The sequence below is a fragment of the Lissotriton vulgaris genome, chromosome 5 (assembly GCF_964263255.1).
Source record: "Lissotriton vulgaris chromosome 5, aLisVul1.2, whole genome shotgun sequence".
NCBI classification, from domain to species: Eukaryota; Metazoa; Chordata; class Amphibia; order Caudata; family Salamandridae; genus Lissotriton; species Lissotriton vulgaris.
In genome coordinates, this window is record NC_141693.1 from 184252803 (window position 1) to 184267246 (window position 14444).

Genomic DNA, 14444 nt, shown 5'->3' on the forward strand with positions numbered 1-14444 from the left:
TTTATCTGTGGCAATAAAGGTTATCATCAGCTCCCTTTAGGATGGTTAGGTACATGTTATGTATCCTTTGTATTGCCCCCTGTATTCATTGCCCCGCCAATGTACCATAATGACTATACACTCTATCATGACTTTGTATTAAATCGTGTTAAACGTGCTGTGGTCTTGGACGATATTGACCAGACCGATACTGCCTTGCAACAGTATGTAGACTTTAATTTGGGATTGTTTTCCTTTGTGGGGGCTGCTTTGAATAGTCGGAAGATACGACGGCTGACTCGTGTTGTTGAGGCTGTAGCTAATGATACTGCTATTGCATTGGGGAACATAACAGAAGAACTTCAGATTTCTAGGATTGTTACGCTCCAGAACCGCATGGTTCTAGATGTGGTTCTAGCTGACCGTGGGGGGCATGTAGAATCATCGGAAGTAGCTGCTGCGTGTACGCGCCCGATAATTCGCCTTCTGTTTATGATGCCATCTCAAAATTGCAGAAAATAGCTGCTGAAATACACCCGGACAATGGCACTTGGACTCTTTCAGGGTGGTTCTGGTCAATGCTTACTGCTTGGGGTTGGAAACTGCTAACGATTCTATGTATCATTGTTGGGATACTGTTCTTCGTATGTTTATGTATACAATGTGGTCCTGCCTTATGTTCTATGTGTTTATCAGCTTGCATTCCATCCAGACGCACTGTTGCTCGAAATGAAATGATGCTTCATAAAGAAGTTGCTCAAATAATGTCAATAGATATCGAAGATGAGTATTCCGATTATGTCCACTATGAGGTAGCTTCAGCTAAACGCTAAAAGGGTCGTCTGTCGTAATTTGACAATGGCCGGGTTAGCGCTTAGCTTTGCTACACGTTATTTCCCTTAACTTGGCCATATTAGAAAACGCCATTTTGTATGTTGCAGTGGCCATTTTAGGGAACGAGCGGCCTCGTGGTCAGCATGCCCTTTAGTCCGTTGTCCGTACCACTGACCACTCGGCTTTGTCCAGCAACAGGCTATTTTTAGCAACGGTCAGGCCTGTTCATGCGCAGTCCCCACTGACCAGTCACCCCTCAGGAATGTTCCGCCAAACTGACCAACGGAGTTGTAACTCCTCCCATGAGTTGGCTGTGTTCCAAAAATGACCATATATGTACATAAAGCTGTGTAACTCTGTACTGCCTACCTTTTTATTACCTGTAAGATTGTATAAAAGAGGCATTCACACCAACATTCGGTGTGATACTTCTTGCATTGCCGAAGGGTGCTGTAGGAATGTACCACCACCCCATGGGGTCTTAATAAACTTGTCTTTTGTACTTTTCAGTTTCCGTGCCAACAGTTCTTTGGTGTAAGTGGGTATTTCCGTGGAGCATGTAGGCCTTGGGAACCCTATACCACACTGGGATAGCACACAAATAGTGCCCCTTGGTGACCCCCACGCGCAGAAATGTCAGCAAAACTTCAGTGACCTGCCATTAGATCCAAGCCCATATTCTAGGATGTGAAAACCTGGTATAGATGTTGAATTTTAAAAAAAATAGCAAGGAAATGCCATGTATCCTGGATAAATGGCCTTTCAATCCTAAATGAGGTTTATCCAAAGAACTGACCCGAGTGGATATTATTGCCCCGTCTGCTCAGGGGTGTTTATAACAACTACAGGATGTCCATCCACACGAGGCAACAAGGCTTTGAGTGGCTGCTCAGCTCAACATTACATCTTCTGCACACATAGGTGATATTTATCAAAATTCATGCGATTAAGAGGGCAAATCACAGTGCTGGGGGTACCTGCGGGCAAGGTCGCCCATTTGAAAATTCCCATAACTTAACATATGCATATATAAAGCACACCTTCACCCATAGGCATCTTGGCGCTGAATAACAGATGTTTATTGTTACCAAACTCAATGGTACTCACTTTATAGACCTCAGATGGATGAAAGGCTGAGTGGACCCACTAGGATTTGAACCTGTGACCATGAGGTTCAACACAGGCCCCTAAAGTGGATGCATTAGTCCACTGAGCCACCGGACCACCACAAGTATCCCCCAGACTAGCACCCTCCATAAAGAACATCTGCGGTACTATGAAGTGATTATTGATTAGTGACCTCACAGTAGGGCTACGGTGCCATCCGGTGCGCATTCCACGCACAGCAGATGCCTGGTGCGTCCAGGTGTTCAGTGCCACAGATCAGGCCGAGGGTACTCTCAGGCGCCCATTTTTCACTCAGCCAGTATCTCATGTTCAGTAAAAACGGAGCAGGCCAACGGTGTAACCCACAGCGTAGGGCACCTCCATAGTGGCATCAGGTGTTCAATAAAGTAACACATGCAGAGCAGACCACGGTGCCTCGGTGTGCCCATTTCACACACCACAACCCCACGGTGCCCCCAGGTGACTGTTAGACTCAGAAATGACCCAGTATGCTCCCAGATACCCATTTCACACAACAAAATTGAAAGTGCCATACCACACTTATGCACCCTAATACACACATTCTTTATGTGCCCATCCGACATAAGAACAGACTTATTGTGCATAGTTTAAACAGCGTAACTCCACCGTGTCCAACACACCCCTGCTATAATGCAGATAAACTCTGTTTAATTTACATAGAGGTGGCACAAGGTGCTCCCAGGTCCCATATAGTGTAACCCAGATCTCTGGTACCTCATTTACCCCAATATTTCTCAACTCCTTTATATTATCTTCAGCTTTCCAGTGTCAATTGTCTCCTGTAGGGTTTAGTGGGGTCGCCCATCCTACACACCATACTCACCCATAGAAACATGTCTTCAACCCCAATGACTTCTAAGGGATCATGACGTTAAAGTGCAGTTTAAAGTACACGAAAGGTTAAGCGATATGAGGCCAATAATGGCATTAAGTGGCACCTGCACCCACGGTGGAGCTAAGGTACCCATCAGACATGCAGCACACCACGTGTGCCTAGACGCACCCGCTACACACATGGACACCACCAGTGGTTGGTAGTGGCTGAAGGAAGGTGGACTTACTTGGTGACTTTGAAGATCCTGAGTAGCCGAAGTGCTCGCAGTACGCTGATTCCAAACGAGGTTCCTGGCTTCACCACGGCCCAGATAACCTCAAAAATGCTTCCCAAGATGACCTGGAAACAAAAAGGCACTTTGGGTAAGGGAGTTTTTGGATGCTCGCTACACCAGCCCCTGCTCCAAGTAAGGAGGCATTCTTCACAGCCCAGGGACAAAGGATGCCATTAAAACACACAAGATGATGGACGGAATGTTGCCCAATGGCTGGGGTGGCGTGGTGAGCAAAATAACAATGGATTAAACCCAGATCTGTGACTGGGGGTGAATGTTTGGCCAATGTGCAACATTTCGTCCATCATCTTGTGTGTTTTACAAAGGATACCATTCCCAGGGATGAAAGTACCACCACATCACCTGAAAGTTCCATCCATATATTTTTCAGATGATAATGTGCTGGACAACACCCTCCCCTGTCCAAAACATTATTCTTACCCTGGATCCAGGCCTCTGACCACTCCTCAGAAGGCGGTGCAATGGTGTTGCGAGTGCCTGTTCTAGTTCACTGTACAAGACTATTGCAACCTGTATTTCTTTATTTCAATCCTTTTAAAGCACGGGCTGATTTGTTAAGTATTGGGAAACTGTACAGTGAAAACCCCCAACACATCATCCAGGAATAGGGACAATACCACAGAGGGTGGCAACCAGTGGATAGGAAGGAACCCGTGGAGGTTTTATTTTTCAAATGAAGGCATTAAATACTTGTTTGCTTAATAAATAACAAATAATCTCTGTTTAGACATTGTTTATCCTTGTTACACCAAGTCCATCTCCATCTGAAGCTTATTTCTTCTGTACTTGTTGTTGTTGTGCAGGCATGCATGAATTACTACTAATATAATACTTGTGTTGGCCAACAACTGTTTTGTTTTACTACAGCGCCCCAGTATGGTAAGTACATGCTAGTGCATGAGTGTATGTTGGATGTTTTCACCTGTGAGCCGCATCACTGTGGTTATGGGACTCAAAGGAATCGTGCATATGTTTTTCCGCACCCTGACCATAGCACTTGTGTCCAGGCATTCCTCGTTGAAGGCCACCAGGCACTGTAAAAACCGCTTTTGCTCAACATGTTCACCAAAAACTTACGCCAAAGTCGAAGCAGTTGAAGGAGGAGTGAAAGTAGTTCCTGGCCCCCAGCCCGTACATCTTCAAGGACATCTCAGTCAGGAAGAGCCCCAGGAAGACAAACTCTGCAAAATCTGGAGAAGAGGAGAGGGTTAATAGTCAGACAGGCAATCCACCCACCACAGCAAGATTGTTGTATCTCTGTACCTTTAATTTCTTGCATCTTATGTCTGTATTCTTGATTCTATGTTCTTGATTCCATTCCTGGGGCCTAATTTATGAAAAGTGAGGCATCGCTGCGTGAAAACAGCGATGCGTCACTTTTCACTGCGCCCTCCTTGTGACACCAATGATGCGTCATATTTACAGTGTGACGCATCATGGCGCAAGGAGTTACAGATATGTCAGTATTTCTGATGTATCTGTATGGCGCAAAAGTGACGCATTGCTGGAGTGTGTCACAAAACTGACGCAACTCCAGCAATGTGTCCTTTCAAATGGGGCAAGCCCCATGTGAAAGTGCCTGCGTCAGTCTTACGCCTGCTGTGAGGCAGGCGTAAGAAATTGACGCATTTGTGTCCTAGAAGTGGCACAGTGAAATCTTATAGATTTCACTGCGTCACTTCTATGACCCTTTCTTGCGTCAAAACGCCCCCCTTCCATACATTATACCTGGCGCAGGTATAATGTGGTGCAGGGGTTTACAAAGGGACGCATCTACCTAGATGTGTCACTTTGTAAATATGGTGCAACAAGGAGCATTTTTTACGCAACTGGTGCGTCACAAAAAGTGACGCACCAGCGGCGTAAAAGTGACGCACAGCCTCATAAATGAGGCCCCCGATGTGTTGCTGTCGAGTCCATTCTTGTCTTGATATCGGACTGGACAGCATCACATCAGGAGGGCCTTATTCTTCGTGGGTTTATTCATGGAAAGTTATTTTTATTGAATAAACGTTCTACTTTTCAAAGATTCTTCTTCAATGTTGTCTATTTTACAGCATTATTTTGGCGACGATTGATGAGAAAAATGAACCGTAATTTTTTATAAAAAAGGATAACCCACAGGAGAAAAATAACTTTGATCCACAACGATAGCATATCAAATTTTTCTTGACGATGAAATTGCCTTTATTTTTACTATTTTCATAAACTTTAGTTTTGTTTGAAACAGAACAAAGTGAATCAGAATTGCTATCAGATCCGGTAATGACTTTAGTAGAAACAGACGATCTTTCTATGCTTATAGCAATGTCAATTACCTCATTTAAGGTCGGATTTCTACAAGCTAAAAGACGTTCTTGAACTTTTTTTGAGAAGCAATGAAACACAAGCTGATCATAGATATGTATCCAACATTTCTCCAACTTCACATTTTGATGCTAATATACGTAAACTCGAAGCGTAATCCTCAATCACATCAGGAGTGCCTTATTCTTCGTGGGTTTATTCTTGGAAAGTTATTTTTATTGAATAAACGTTCTACTTTTCAAAGATTCTTCTTCAATGTTCTCTATTTTACAGCATTATTTTGGCGACGATTGATGAGAAAAATGAACCGTAATTTTTTATAAAAAAGGATAACCCACAGGAGAAAAATATCTTTGATCCACAACGATAGCATATCAAATTTTTCTTGACGATGAAATTGCCTTTATTTTTACTATTTTCATAAACTTTAGTTTTGTTTGAAACAGAACAAAGTGAATCAGAATTGCTATCAGATCCGGTAATGACTTTAGTAGAAACAGACGATCTTTCTATGCTTATAGCAATGTCAATTACCTCATTTAAGGTCGGATTTCTACAAGCTAAAAGACGTTCTTGAACTTTTTTTGAGAAGCAATGAAACACAAGCTGATCATAGATATGTATCCAACATTTCTCCAACTTCATATTTTGATGCTAATATACGTAAACTAGAAACGTAATCCTCAATCACATCAGGAGTGCCTTATTCTTCGTGGGTTTATTCTTGGAAAGTTATTTTTATTGAATAAACTTTCTAGTTTTCAAAGATTCCTTCTTCAATGTTGTCTATTTTACAACAAAGATGAATCCAAGGAGACTGTTGAGGTGAGAAGCTGAGGGCGAGGCACGGGACAGGGTCCCTGGAGAGTTCAATTCTGCAAGATCGGAAGAGGGCAGAAGCCAGTGGAAGGAGTGAACCTGAGGGTGGGTGAGAGTCAGAAGATCTAAGGATGAACTCAAGGACGGGGAATGAATAGATCTATTTCGAAGGGCTGGTCCCTAGGGTGGGTAACACTGAGTCCCAGAACTAGTGGAAGAAAGGGGAACAAGAACAGGAAGCTTTGCAAGGACCTAACACGATGGTGGGAACCAGGCCGGATGCAGGTCTGTCAAATTATGTTGTCATAGACAATAATGCAAATGCTACTTACCAGTATGCATCTGTTCTTGGCATGTAGGGCTGCTGACATTCATATCTGTGCATAGATCGCCGCCTAGTGTTGGGTCCGGATGATTGCATATTGTTGTCCTGGAAGAGTCTTCGAAGTATCACGAGATAGGTGGCTCCTCCCCTGGACTACAGTGCACATGGGCATCGCCTCCATCCCCAGATTGTTTTTAGCTATTGGCAGAGATGGAGTGAAGTATGTGAGTGATGCCTATGCTGCGAGCAGATATATGAACATATATATATGTATGAAGACTGCAGCTGCTACAGGCGCTGGGGAGGAGGGTGGGCGATATGAATGTCAGCAGCCCTACATGCCAAGAACAGATGCATACTGGTAAGTAGCATTTGCAGTTCGAGGCATGTGGGCTGCTGAATTCATATCTGTGCATAGAATACATAGCAGTCCTCCCATTATTGGCGGCCGCCCGTGCCAGCTGCAGCAGTCTCAAAAAGTGTCCTGAGAACAGCCTGACCAACAGCTGCTTGCTGTTTGGAATGCACGTCTACACAGTAATGTTTAGTGAAAGTATGTGTGGTAGACCATGTGGCTGCTCTACAGATATCTTCTAAGGGAATATTACCTAAGAAAGCCATAGAGGCCCCCAGCTTCCTGGTGGAGTGGGCTCTTGGTGGAATTGTGAGAGTGCGCTTGGCTTTAGCGTAACAGATCTGAATGCATTTTACAATCCACCTAGCGATCCCAGCCTTGGAGATAGCGTTTCCCTTGTGGTGTGAGGGAAAAGCAACAAAAAGCTGCTTGGTCTTACGAAAATCTTTGGTCCTGTCAATGTAGTACATTAAGGCTCTTTTCACGTCAAGGGTGTGGAGCATCCGCTCCTCCAGCGACTCTGGGTTTTGAAAGAACACTGGCAACTCAATTGTCTGGTTGATATGGAATTGAGATACAACCTTGGGTAAGAATTTGGGGTTAGTGCGGAGCACCACCCTGTTAGCGTGTACTTGGAAGAAAGGTTCTTGGATGGTGAGCGCCTGTAATTCGCTAACCCTCCGTAGCGATGTAATTGCTACTAAGAAAGCGACCTTCCAAGTCAGAAACTGAAGCTCACAAGAGTGCAGTGGCTCAAAGGGAGGACCCATCAGCCTTGTAAGAACCACATTGAGGTTCCATTCCAGAGCTGGTGGTGTCCGTGGCGGAATGACCCTTTTGAGTCCTTCCAGAAAAGCCTTGATAGCAGGGACCTTAAAAAGGTGTTGCCTATTCTGGAGGTATGCTGCCATTGCAGACAAGTGAATGCGGATGGAAGAATACGCCAAATTGCATTGGTACAGGTGGAACAGGTAGCAAATGATGTTTTTAATGGAAGCATCCAGCGGGTCAATGTCGTGGTTTACACAGTAGACGAAAAAGCGCTTCCATTTAGCCGCATAACATGCTCTAGTAGTGGGCTTTCTAGCCTCCCGGATGATGTCCATGCAATCGGGGGGAAGATTAAGGTAGCCAAACTCTAGGACTTCAGGAGCCAGATCGCCAGGTTGAGCTGTTGCGGATCTGGGTGCTGAATGTCGCCATGGCTCTGCGTCAGAAGGCTGGGTGTGAGATGAAGCCTTTGATGCGGTACCACGGAGAGTTCCAGAAACGTGGTGTACCATGGTTGGCGAGCCCACGTTGGAGCAACCAGGATGAGAGTCATCGAGTGCTGCCTGAGTTTGCGTGCCACCAGCGGTATCAGAGGTGCTGGGGGAAAAGCGTATGCAAATCTGCCTGACCAGTTCATCCACATCGCATTGCCCTGTGATTGCGGGTGTGGGAACCTGGCGGCGAAGCTTTGGCATTTTGCGTTCTCCTTTGTGGCGAACAGGTCTATCTCTGGATGACCCCACTTTTGGAAGTACGGTTGGAGTACCGATGGATGTATCTCCCACTCGTGCATCTGATGGCTGTGCCTGCTGAGCAGGTCCGCCATCTGGTTGTCTTTGCCTGGGAGATGCTCTGCCATGAGGAAGATGTTCCTCTGAATGGCCCACTTCCACATGCTCTGAGCCAGATGAGACAGCTGCGGAGAGTGTGTGCCTCCCTGTTTCTGAATGTAGTACATGGCGGTCATGTTGTCCGTCCGGATCAACACGACCTTGTTGCACAGGTGTACTTTGAATGCCTTCAAGGCCAAGAAGATTGCCATCAGTTCCAATACATTGATGTGCATCTTCTTTTGCTGTAGTGTCCATAGTCCCTGCACTGTGTAGCGGAGTACATGAGCTCCCCATCCTTGGAGAGAGGCGTCCGTTGTCAGGATAATCTGCGGCACAGGCTCCTGGAACGGTCGGCCCTTGCAAAGGTTTTGTGGATTCCACCAATGCAGAGAGTTGTACGCCCGACCGCTCACCAACACTAGGTCTGTTAGTTGCCCATGAGCCTGAGTCCACTGACGTGCTAGGCACTCCTGAAGCGGACGCATATGTAGTCTCGCGTGCGGGACAATGGAGATGCAGGAGGCCATCATGCTTATCAACTGCATGAACACTTTCGCTGGAAGCGAGTGTTGAGGCCCGAATCGTTGGATCAGCGTTTGGATACTGGCGGTTCTCACTGAATTTGGCTGCGCAGTGGCTGCCAGAGTGTTTATCGTCGCGCCCAGATACTGTCGTACATGGGCGGGCTGGAGATGGGATTTTGGGTAGTTCAGAGAGAATCCCAGATCGTGCAGGAGATGAATGGTGCGGGACACGTGGTCGGCGCACTGCTGTTCTGTTTTTGCCTGAATGAGCCAGTCGTCCAGATAAGGGTAGACGTGGACGTTTTGGCGTCGTAGATGCGCCGCCACAGTCGCCAGGCACTTTGTAAAGACCCTTGGCGCTGTGGTGACCCCGAACGGCAGAACCCTGAACTGGTAGTGCTGGTCTTGAATCGTGAATCTGAGATACTTCCTGTGGGAAGGATGCAGGGGGATATGAAAGTATGCATCTTTTAGATCCAACGTAGCCAGGAAGTCCCCCTGTTGAAGCAGAGGGAGTACCTGCTGTAACGTGAGCATATGGAAGTGCTCCAAGAGAATGTACCAGTTGAGGGGCCTGAGGTCCAGGATGGGCCTGAGGGATCCGTCCTTTTTGGGGATTAGAAAATACAGAGAGTAAACCCCTGTTCCCCTTTCTTGTAGTGGGACAAGCTCTATTGCCCCTTTTTGCAGCATGACTTGAACTTCCTGCTGCAACAAGTGCAAGTGCTCGCCGGACATAGGACGGCTTCTTGGAGGTATGTTTGGTGGAGTGGAAGTAAGTTCCAGACAGTAACCGTACTGGATAAGAGACTTGACCCACCTGTCCGTGGTGATGGATTTCCACGCGGGCAGGAACTGCTGGAGTCTCCCCCCGACCGGTGTTGTGTGGTCGGGGGGCAGTGACAAGACGTCACTGCTTGTTGGCGGTGGTGGACCTGGAGCTGTTGTTTCCACGTCCCCTGCCTTTGATGTTGTTGCCTCTGTAGCCACCTCTACCCTTGTTGGTGTATGAGGTTTGGGTATTACTTTTATAATACTGTGTGGACTGCGATGCCTGCCCCCTTGAGGTGCCTCTGGTATTGGAGCGGCGAAAGGAACCACCCCGAAACTGCTGAGACTGGAGGGCCCCCATAGACTTAGCAGTGTCTGTGTCTTTCTTCATTTTTTCCAGTGTCGCATCCACCTCAGGGCCGAACAGGTGGTCAGGATTAACTGTTTGGTTCAGGATGGTTGTCTGTATATCCGGTTTGAAACCTGATATCCTAAGCCATGCATGTCTTCTCAGCAACACACTAGTGTTGATTGCCCTGGAGGCTGTATCAGCCACGTCCAGCGCACATTTGATGGAAGCGTTTGTGATGAGCTTTCCCTCCTGAATTAACATTTCCCCTGCCTCCTTGTACTGGTCAGGCAAGTGTTGCAGCAGTGTTTCTAGGGTGTCATAATGAGCCCTATCGTAGCGTGCAAGTAGGGCCTGCGTGTTTGAGATTCGCTAAATATTAGCTGCCTGCGCAGCAATCCGTTTCCCTGAGGCCTCAAATATTTTTGACTCTTTGTCTGGGGGAGGAGCGTCACCAGTGGTCTGTGAGTTCGCCCTCTTTCGTGCGTTGGATACAACCAAAGAGTCCAGTGGCAAGTGTCCCTTGATGTATGTTGGATCCGAGGGCGCTGCCTTATATTTCTTGTCAATGCGAGGATTGATGACACGCGCCCGAGTGGGCTCCTTGAAGACCTCCGTCGCGTGCTTTAGCACTCCCTTGAGCATTGGCAATGTCTTGACTGACTTTTCAGCCACTGAGAAAGTGTCAAACAAAAAGTCCACATCCACAGGATCCGAATGCAGCTCGACATCATGGTTAGCTGCAGCTCTCTCAATCAAAGCGTTGAAGGCTGCCGAGTCCTCCGTCGGTGAGGTCTTTGCCGCAAAGAGCTGCGGTTCCTGACCCGACTGCGGGTCCTCTGGGTCGCCCCCGGCAGACCAAGGTTCATGTTCCTCCTCCGGATCCGAGTACGCCGGATAGTTGTACTCGACCTCCTCATCGTCACCATCCCCTGCGTTGGAACGCGTTGGCGAATGTTCTAAGGCTTGTGGAGATGCAGGCTCTATCGGGGCCGAAGTACCCGCAGAATCCTTCTTGTTTTTGAGAGGAATACGAAAATGTTCCAACACCGGCTCCGTGGTGATTTTCCTCTTGAGGAGAGACAGTTTTCCGGTATTGGCGTCGATGATGACCTCTCGACGCTCTTCCTCTGCAAGTGGCTGGAGCCGAGGCTTCGACACCACCAATGACGCTTTGGGTGTCGACACCTCCTTCGAGGGCACGCCTGCCCCATGCCTCGGAGCGAAAGCCTTTGGCGTCGACTTCGGCGGCAGGGTAAAGCGATAGGCGTCTGCGCCTTTGTGAACTTTGGTGTGTGCTTCGGCACCACATCCCCCGGTTCGGGAACCACAGCGTCCTTCCGAATCCGTTGCAGGGACTCCGCGACCTTTTTCGTTAAGGCTGGAGAGGGCTTGACCGGCTCGAGCGATCTCCCCGAGTCGGGAGTCGGGTCGGCGAGAAGCACCGTCTTCGGAGCCGACACTTCACGTTCCTTGTCCCCGACGGCCGGAGCCGTGGAATCGCCTTGACGCTTCTTCGAAGCGTTCTTCGGGTCATCGACCTCGACCATCTTCGGCGCCGACGCGGCCGCGTCGGTCGACTTCGCCTTCGGCGTCGACCCGGAGGCCCTCGGGTCGGCCATCTTGGCGCGGCTCTTCAAGTCGGCCATTTTGAATTTCTTGGAAGTCGATGCCTCCAGAGCCTTCTGCACCAGTGCAGCTTTCACTTTCGGTTTCGAAACCGGAGGTGTGGATCCCAATGGCTTCACTTTCGTTTTTGTTAACGGGAGTGGCGCATCAGAAATGTCCGTGACCGGGCCCGGAGGCGGGGCTGCTGGACTAGTAACGAGGTCTTGGGTAAGGCCTGAAGGCGATCCCTCGACCTGGGCCGCATGAAGGGGGTTGACCCCTGAGTCAGTTTGGGGATGCTCTTCCTCCGAGCTATCCCCCACGGTGGCAATGGCCCCATCGTCGTCCCCTACCTCGTCGCCGGCTTCGTCAAAGTCCTTGTCTCCCGCGTCGTAGGCATCCCCTTCAGACGCGGGGCTAGAGTCCGAATCCTGTAGGACATCGTCGTCTTCAACAAATTCCTCGAAGATGTCGTCCGGCGGGGGCGCCGGGGTGCCGATAACTGGGCCTGGAGTCTAGCGGCCCAACGAATCTTGAGAGTCTTCTTACACCGGAACTTCGAGCAGGCCATACACCTGGCCTCATCATGGTCCGGTGACAAACATTTGTTGCACACAGGGTGCACATCGAGGTGTGAATACTTGGAGGTGCACACCGGGCACCTTTTGAACGGAGTTCGTTCCATGTCTGGAACGTCGAGTAGGCCCGTCCGCGCCGAGAGCACGCGGATGGGTAGCAAGAGTTCGGAGCTGAGAACAGACAAAACCCGAACGAAACGATACCGACGCCCAGCCTAAAGACCTTTTGGTCTCGAGTTAGAAAAGTTTTACAACTATCGATTCCGACAGAGGGAACCGAAACACATCCGAACCCAATGGCGGAAAAAAACAATCTGGGGATGGAGGCGATGCCCATGCGCACTGTAGTCCAGGGGAGGAGCCACCTATCTCGTGATACTTCGAAGACTCTTCCAGGACAACAATGTGCAATCATCCGGACCCAACACTAGGCGGCGATCTATGCACAGATATGAATTCAGCAGCCCACATGCCTCGAACTGTTGTCATAGACAAGCGAACCCAAGTGTGACAGGGACCATGGGTGTAGTTATTTATAAATAAAAGGCCTGTCAAATGATGGCGATGTTATGTTATGTTATGTTATTTCAACTTCACTAGCGCACAGCAGAGGGGCGTCCCGGCGCTTTTGACTGGCAGAAAGAACAGATCAACCATAGTGAGAAATAAGGCAGAACAATGAATAGCAACGATAGCAACAATAGCAATCCGTTAGGGTCTAGGAGGGAATAGATGTGTTTTAATTGCCCTCCTAAACAGAAGCAGATGATCGATGGCACGGATGTGGGCTGGTAACGAGTTCCAGAGCTTTGCCGCTAAGTAGCGGAAGGAGCGTCCTCCCGCTCTGCAGCGTTTAAAGCGTGGAACTAACACCAGATTTTTGCCCATTGACCTCAAGGAACGAAAAGGAACATAGGGGGTTAGAAGGTGCTCAAGGATCTGAGGGGAGGACAGTTTAAGAATCTTAAAGGATAGACATAGAGTCTTAAATTCAATCATTTGAGCCATGGGCAGCCAATGGAGTTTCCAGATGGATTCCTTCGCTGAACAGAACCTAGGTAGGCCCACAAGGGCTCGAGCCGCAGCATTCTGTACGCGCTGCATCCGGGTGACTTCCACCTGATTGGCTCCCAACAGGAGCGAGCTAGCATAATCAAGCCACGACAGTATGGTGGCCTGGATTATCTGCTGTCTGGTGGGGGCATCAAAAAATGTCAAGATTGGCCTGATCCCACGTAGGATACCAAAGCATGTGGCAGCAACTTTTTTGGTGTGTCCACAGAAACTGAGGGCGGGGTCTAACCAGACACCCAGATTTTTTACCTCAGTTACCGGGATGGGAGTTATACCCAACTCCGGAGGCCACCACTGGTCGCCCCAGAGGTTGCTATGCTTATGCTTATGTGAGAGAGAGGACGCCACCCGTACCTGTAGATCGTCAGGTCACGAACGTTCCATGGATCACCAACAGCCTGATGCAACCTGGGACTTGGAGGTGGAAACCCATTACCAGCAATTACTCTCCCCGTATGATATCTTCCCACAGCGAGGTCCAGTAAACACCCCGGAATTGGGCGGAGACGAACCAGGAAGTAAACGGGTCAGCCCAATGAAAACCAGAGAACCTAGGAAGCAGTTGTCTTGGACCAGCAGGGAGGAGGGACGAGTGAAGGGAGAAGACGCCGAAGACCGAAGGAAACCGGAGGACGACAACGCGGGAATCCAGGAATACGTGGGACCTGACGTCAGTCAAGAAGAAGACGAAGATACGGAGGAGTGGTGGACAAAGAGTGGTGGTGTCCGCCGGAGGAGGCTGGAGTGCGGCTGCAACTCAGGAGAGTTGCGGCGGAGCCAGTGAGTGGTGCCGCCTCCGGGGACTCGGAAGGTGACAGCGAGAGGCGGGAGGAGTATTAAGGGGAGGGTAGGAACACGGGCCGTACATTGCATATTTTGACTATATATTGCAACCCTTTGCCGCGCTGCCTGTTAATACCTTACCTTGCCGCATGTTATAATTAGCTGATGCATATCAGTATACCTGGCTGCACGTGGATGTTATTTGCTGCCCCATAATAGTGAATACAGGCACCAAATCTTCCTAGAACACAAACC

At 48.6% G+C, this 14444-nt stretch overlaps 1 protein-coding gene across 1 annotated transcript in view; it reads right to left on the reverse strand.

The window, feature by feature from the left end:
- Positions 1-14444, reverse strand: part of CACNA1B (calcium voltage-gated channel subunit alpha1 B) — a 1091759-nt gene that overhangs the window by 393148 nt on the left and 684167 nt on the right. The window contains exons 12-13 of the mRNA XM_086921120.1: positions 4170-4282; positions 3024-3136 (exon numbers count right to left, since the gene is read on the reverse strand). Coding sequence (XP_086777246.1) covers positions 3024-3136; positions 4170-4282 — 226 coding nt within the window. The remainder of the gene's footprint in view (positions 1-3023; positions 3137-4169; positions 4283-14444) is intronic.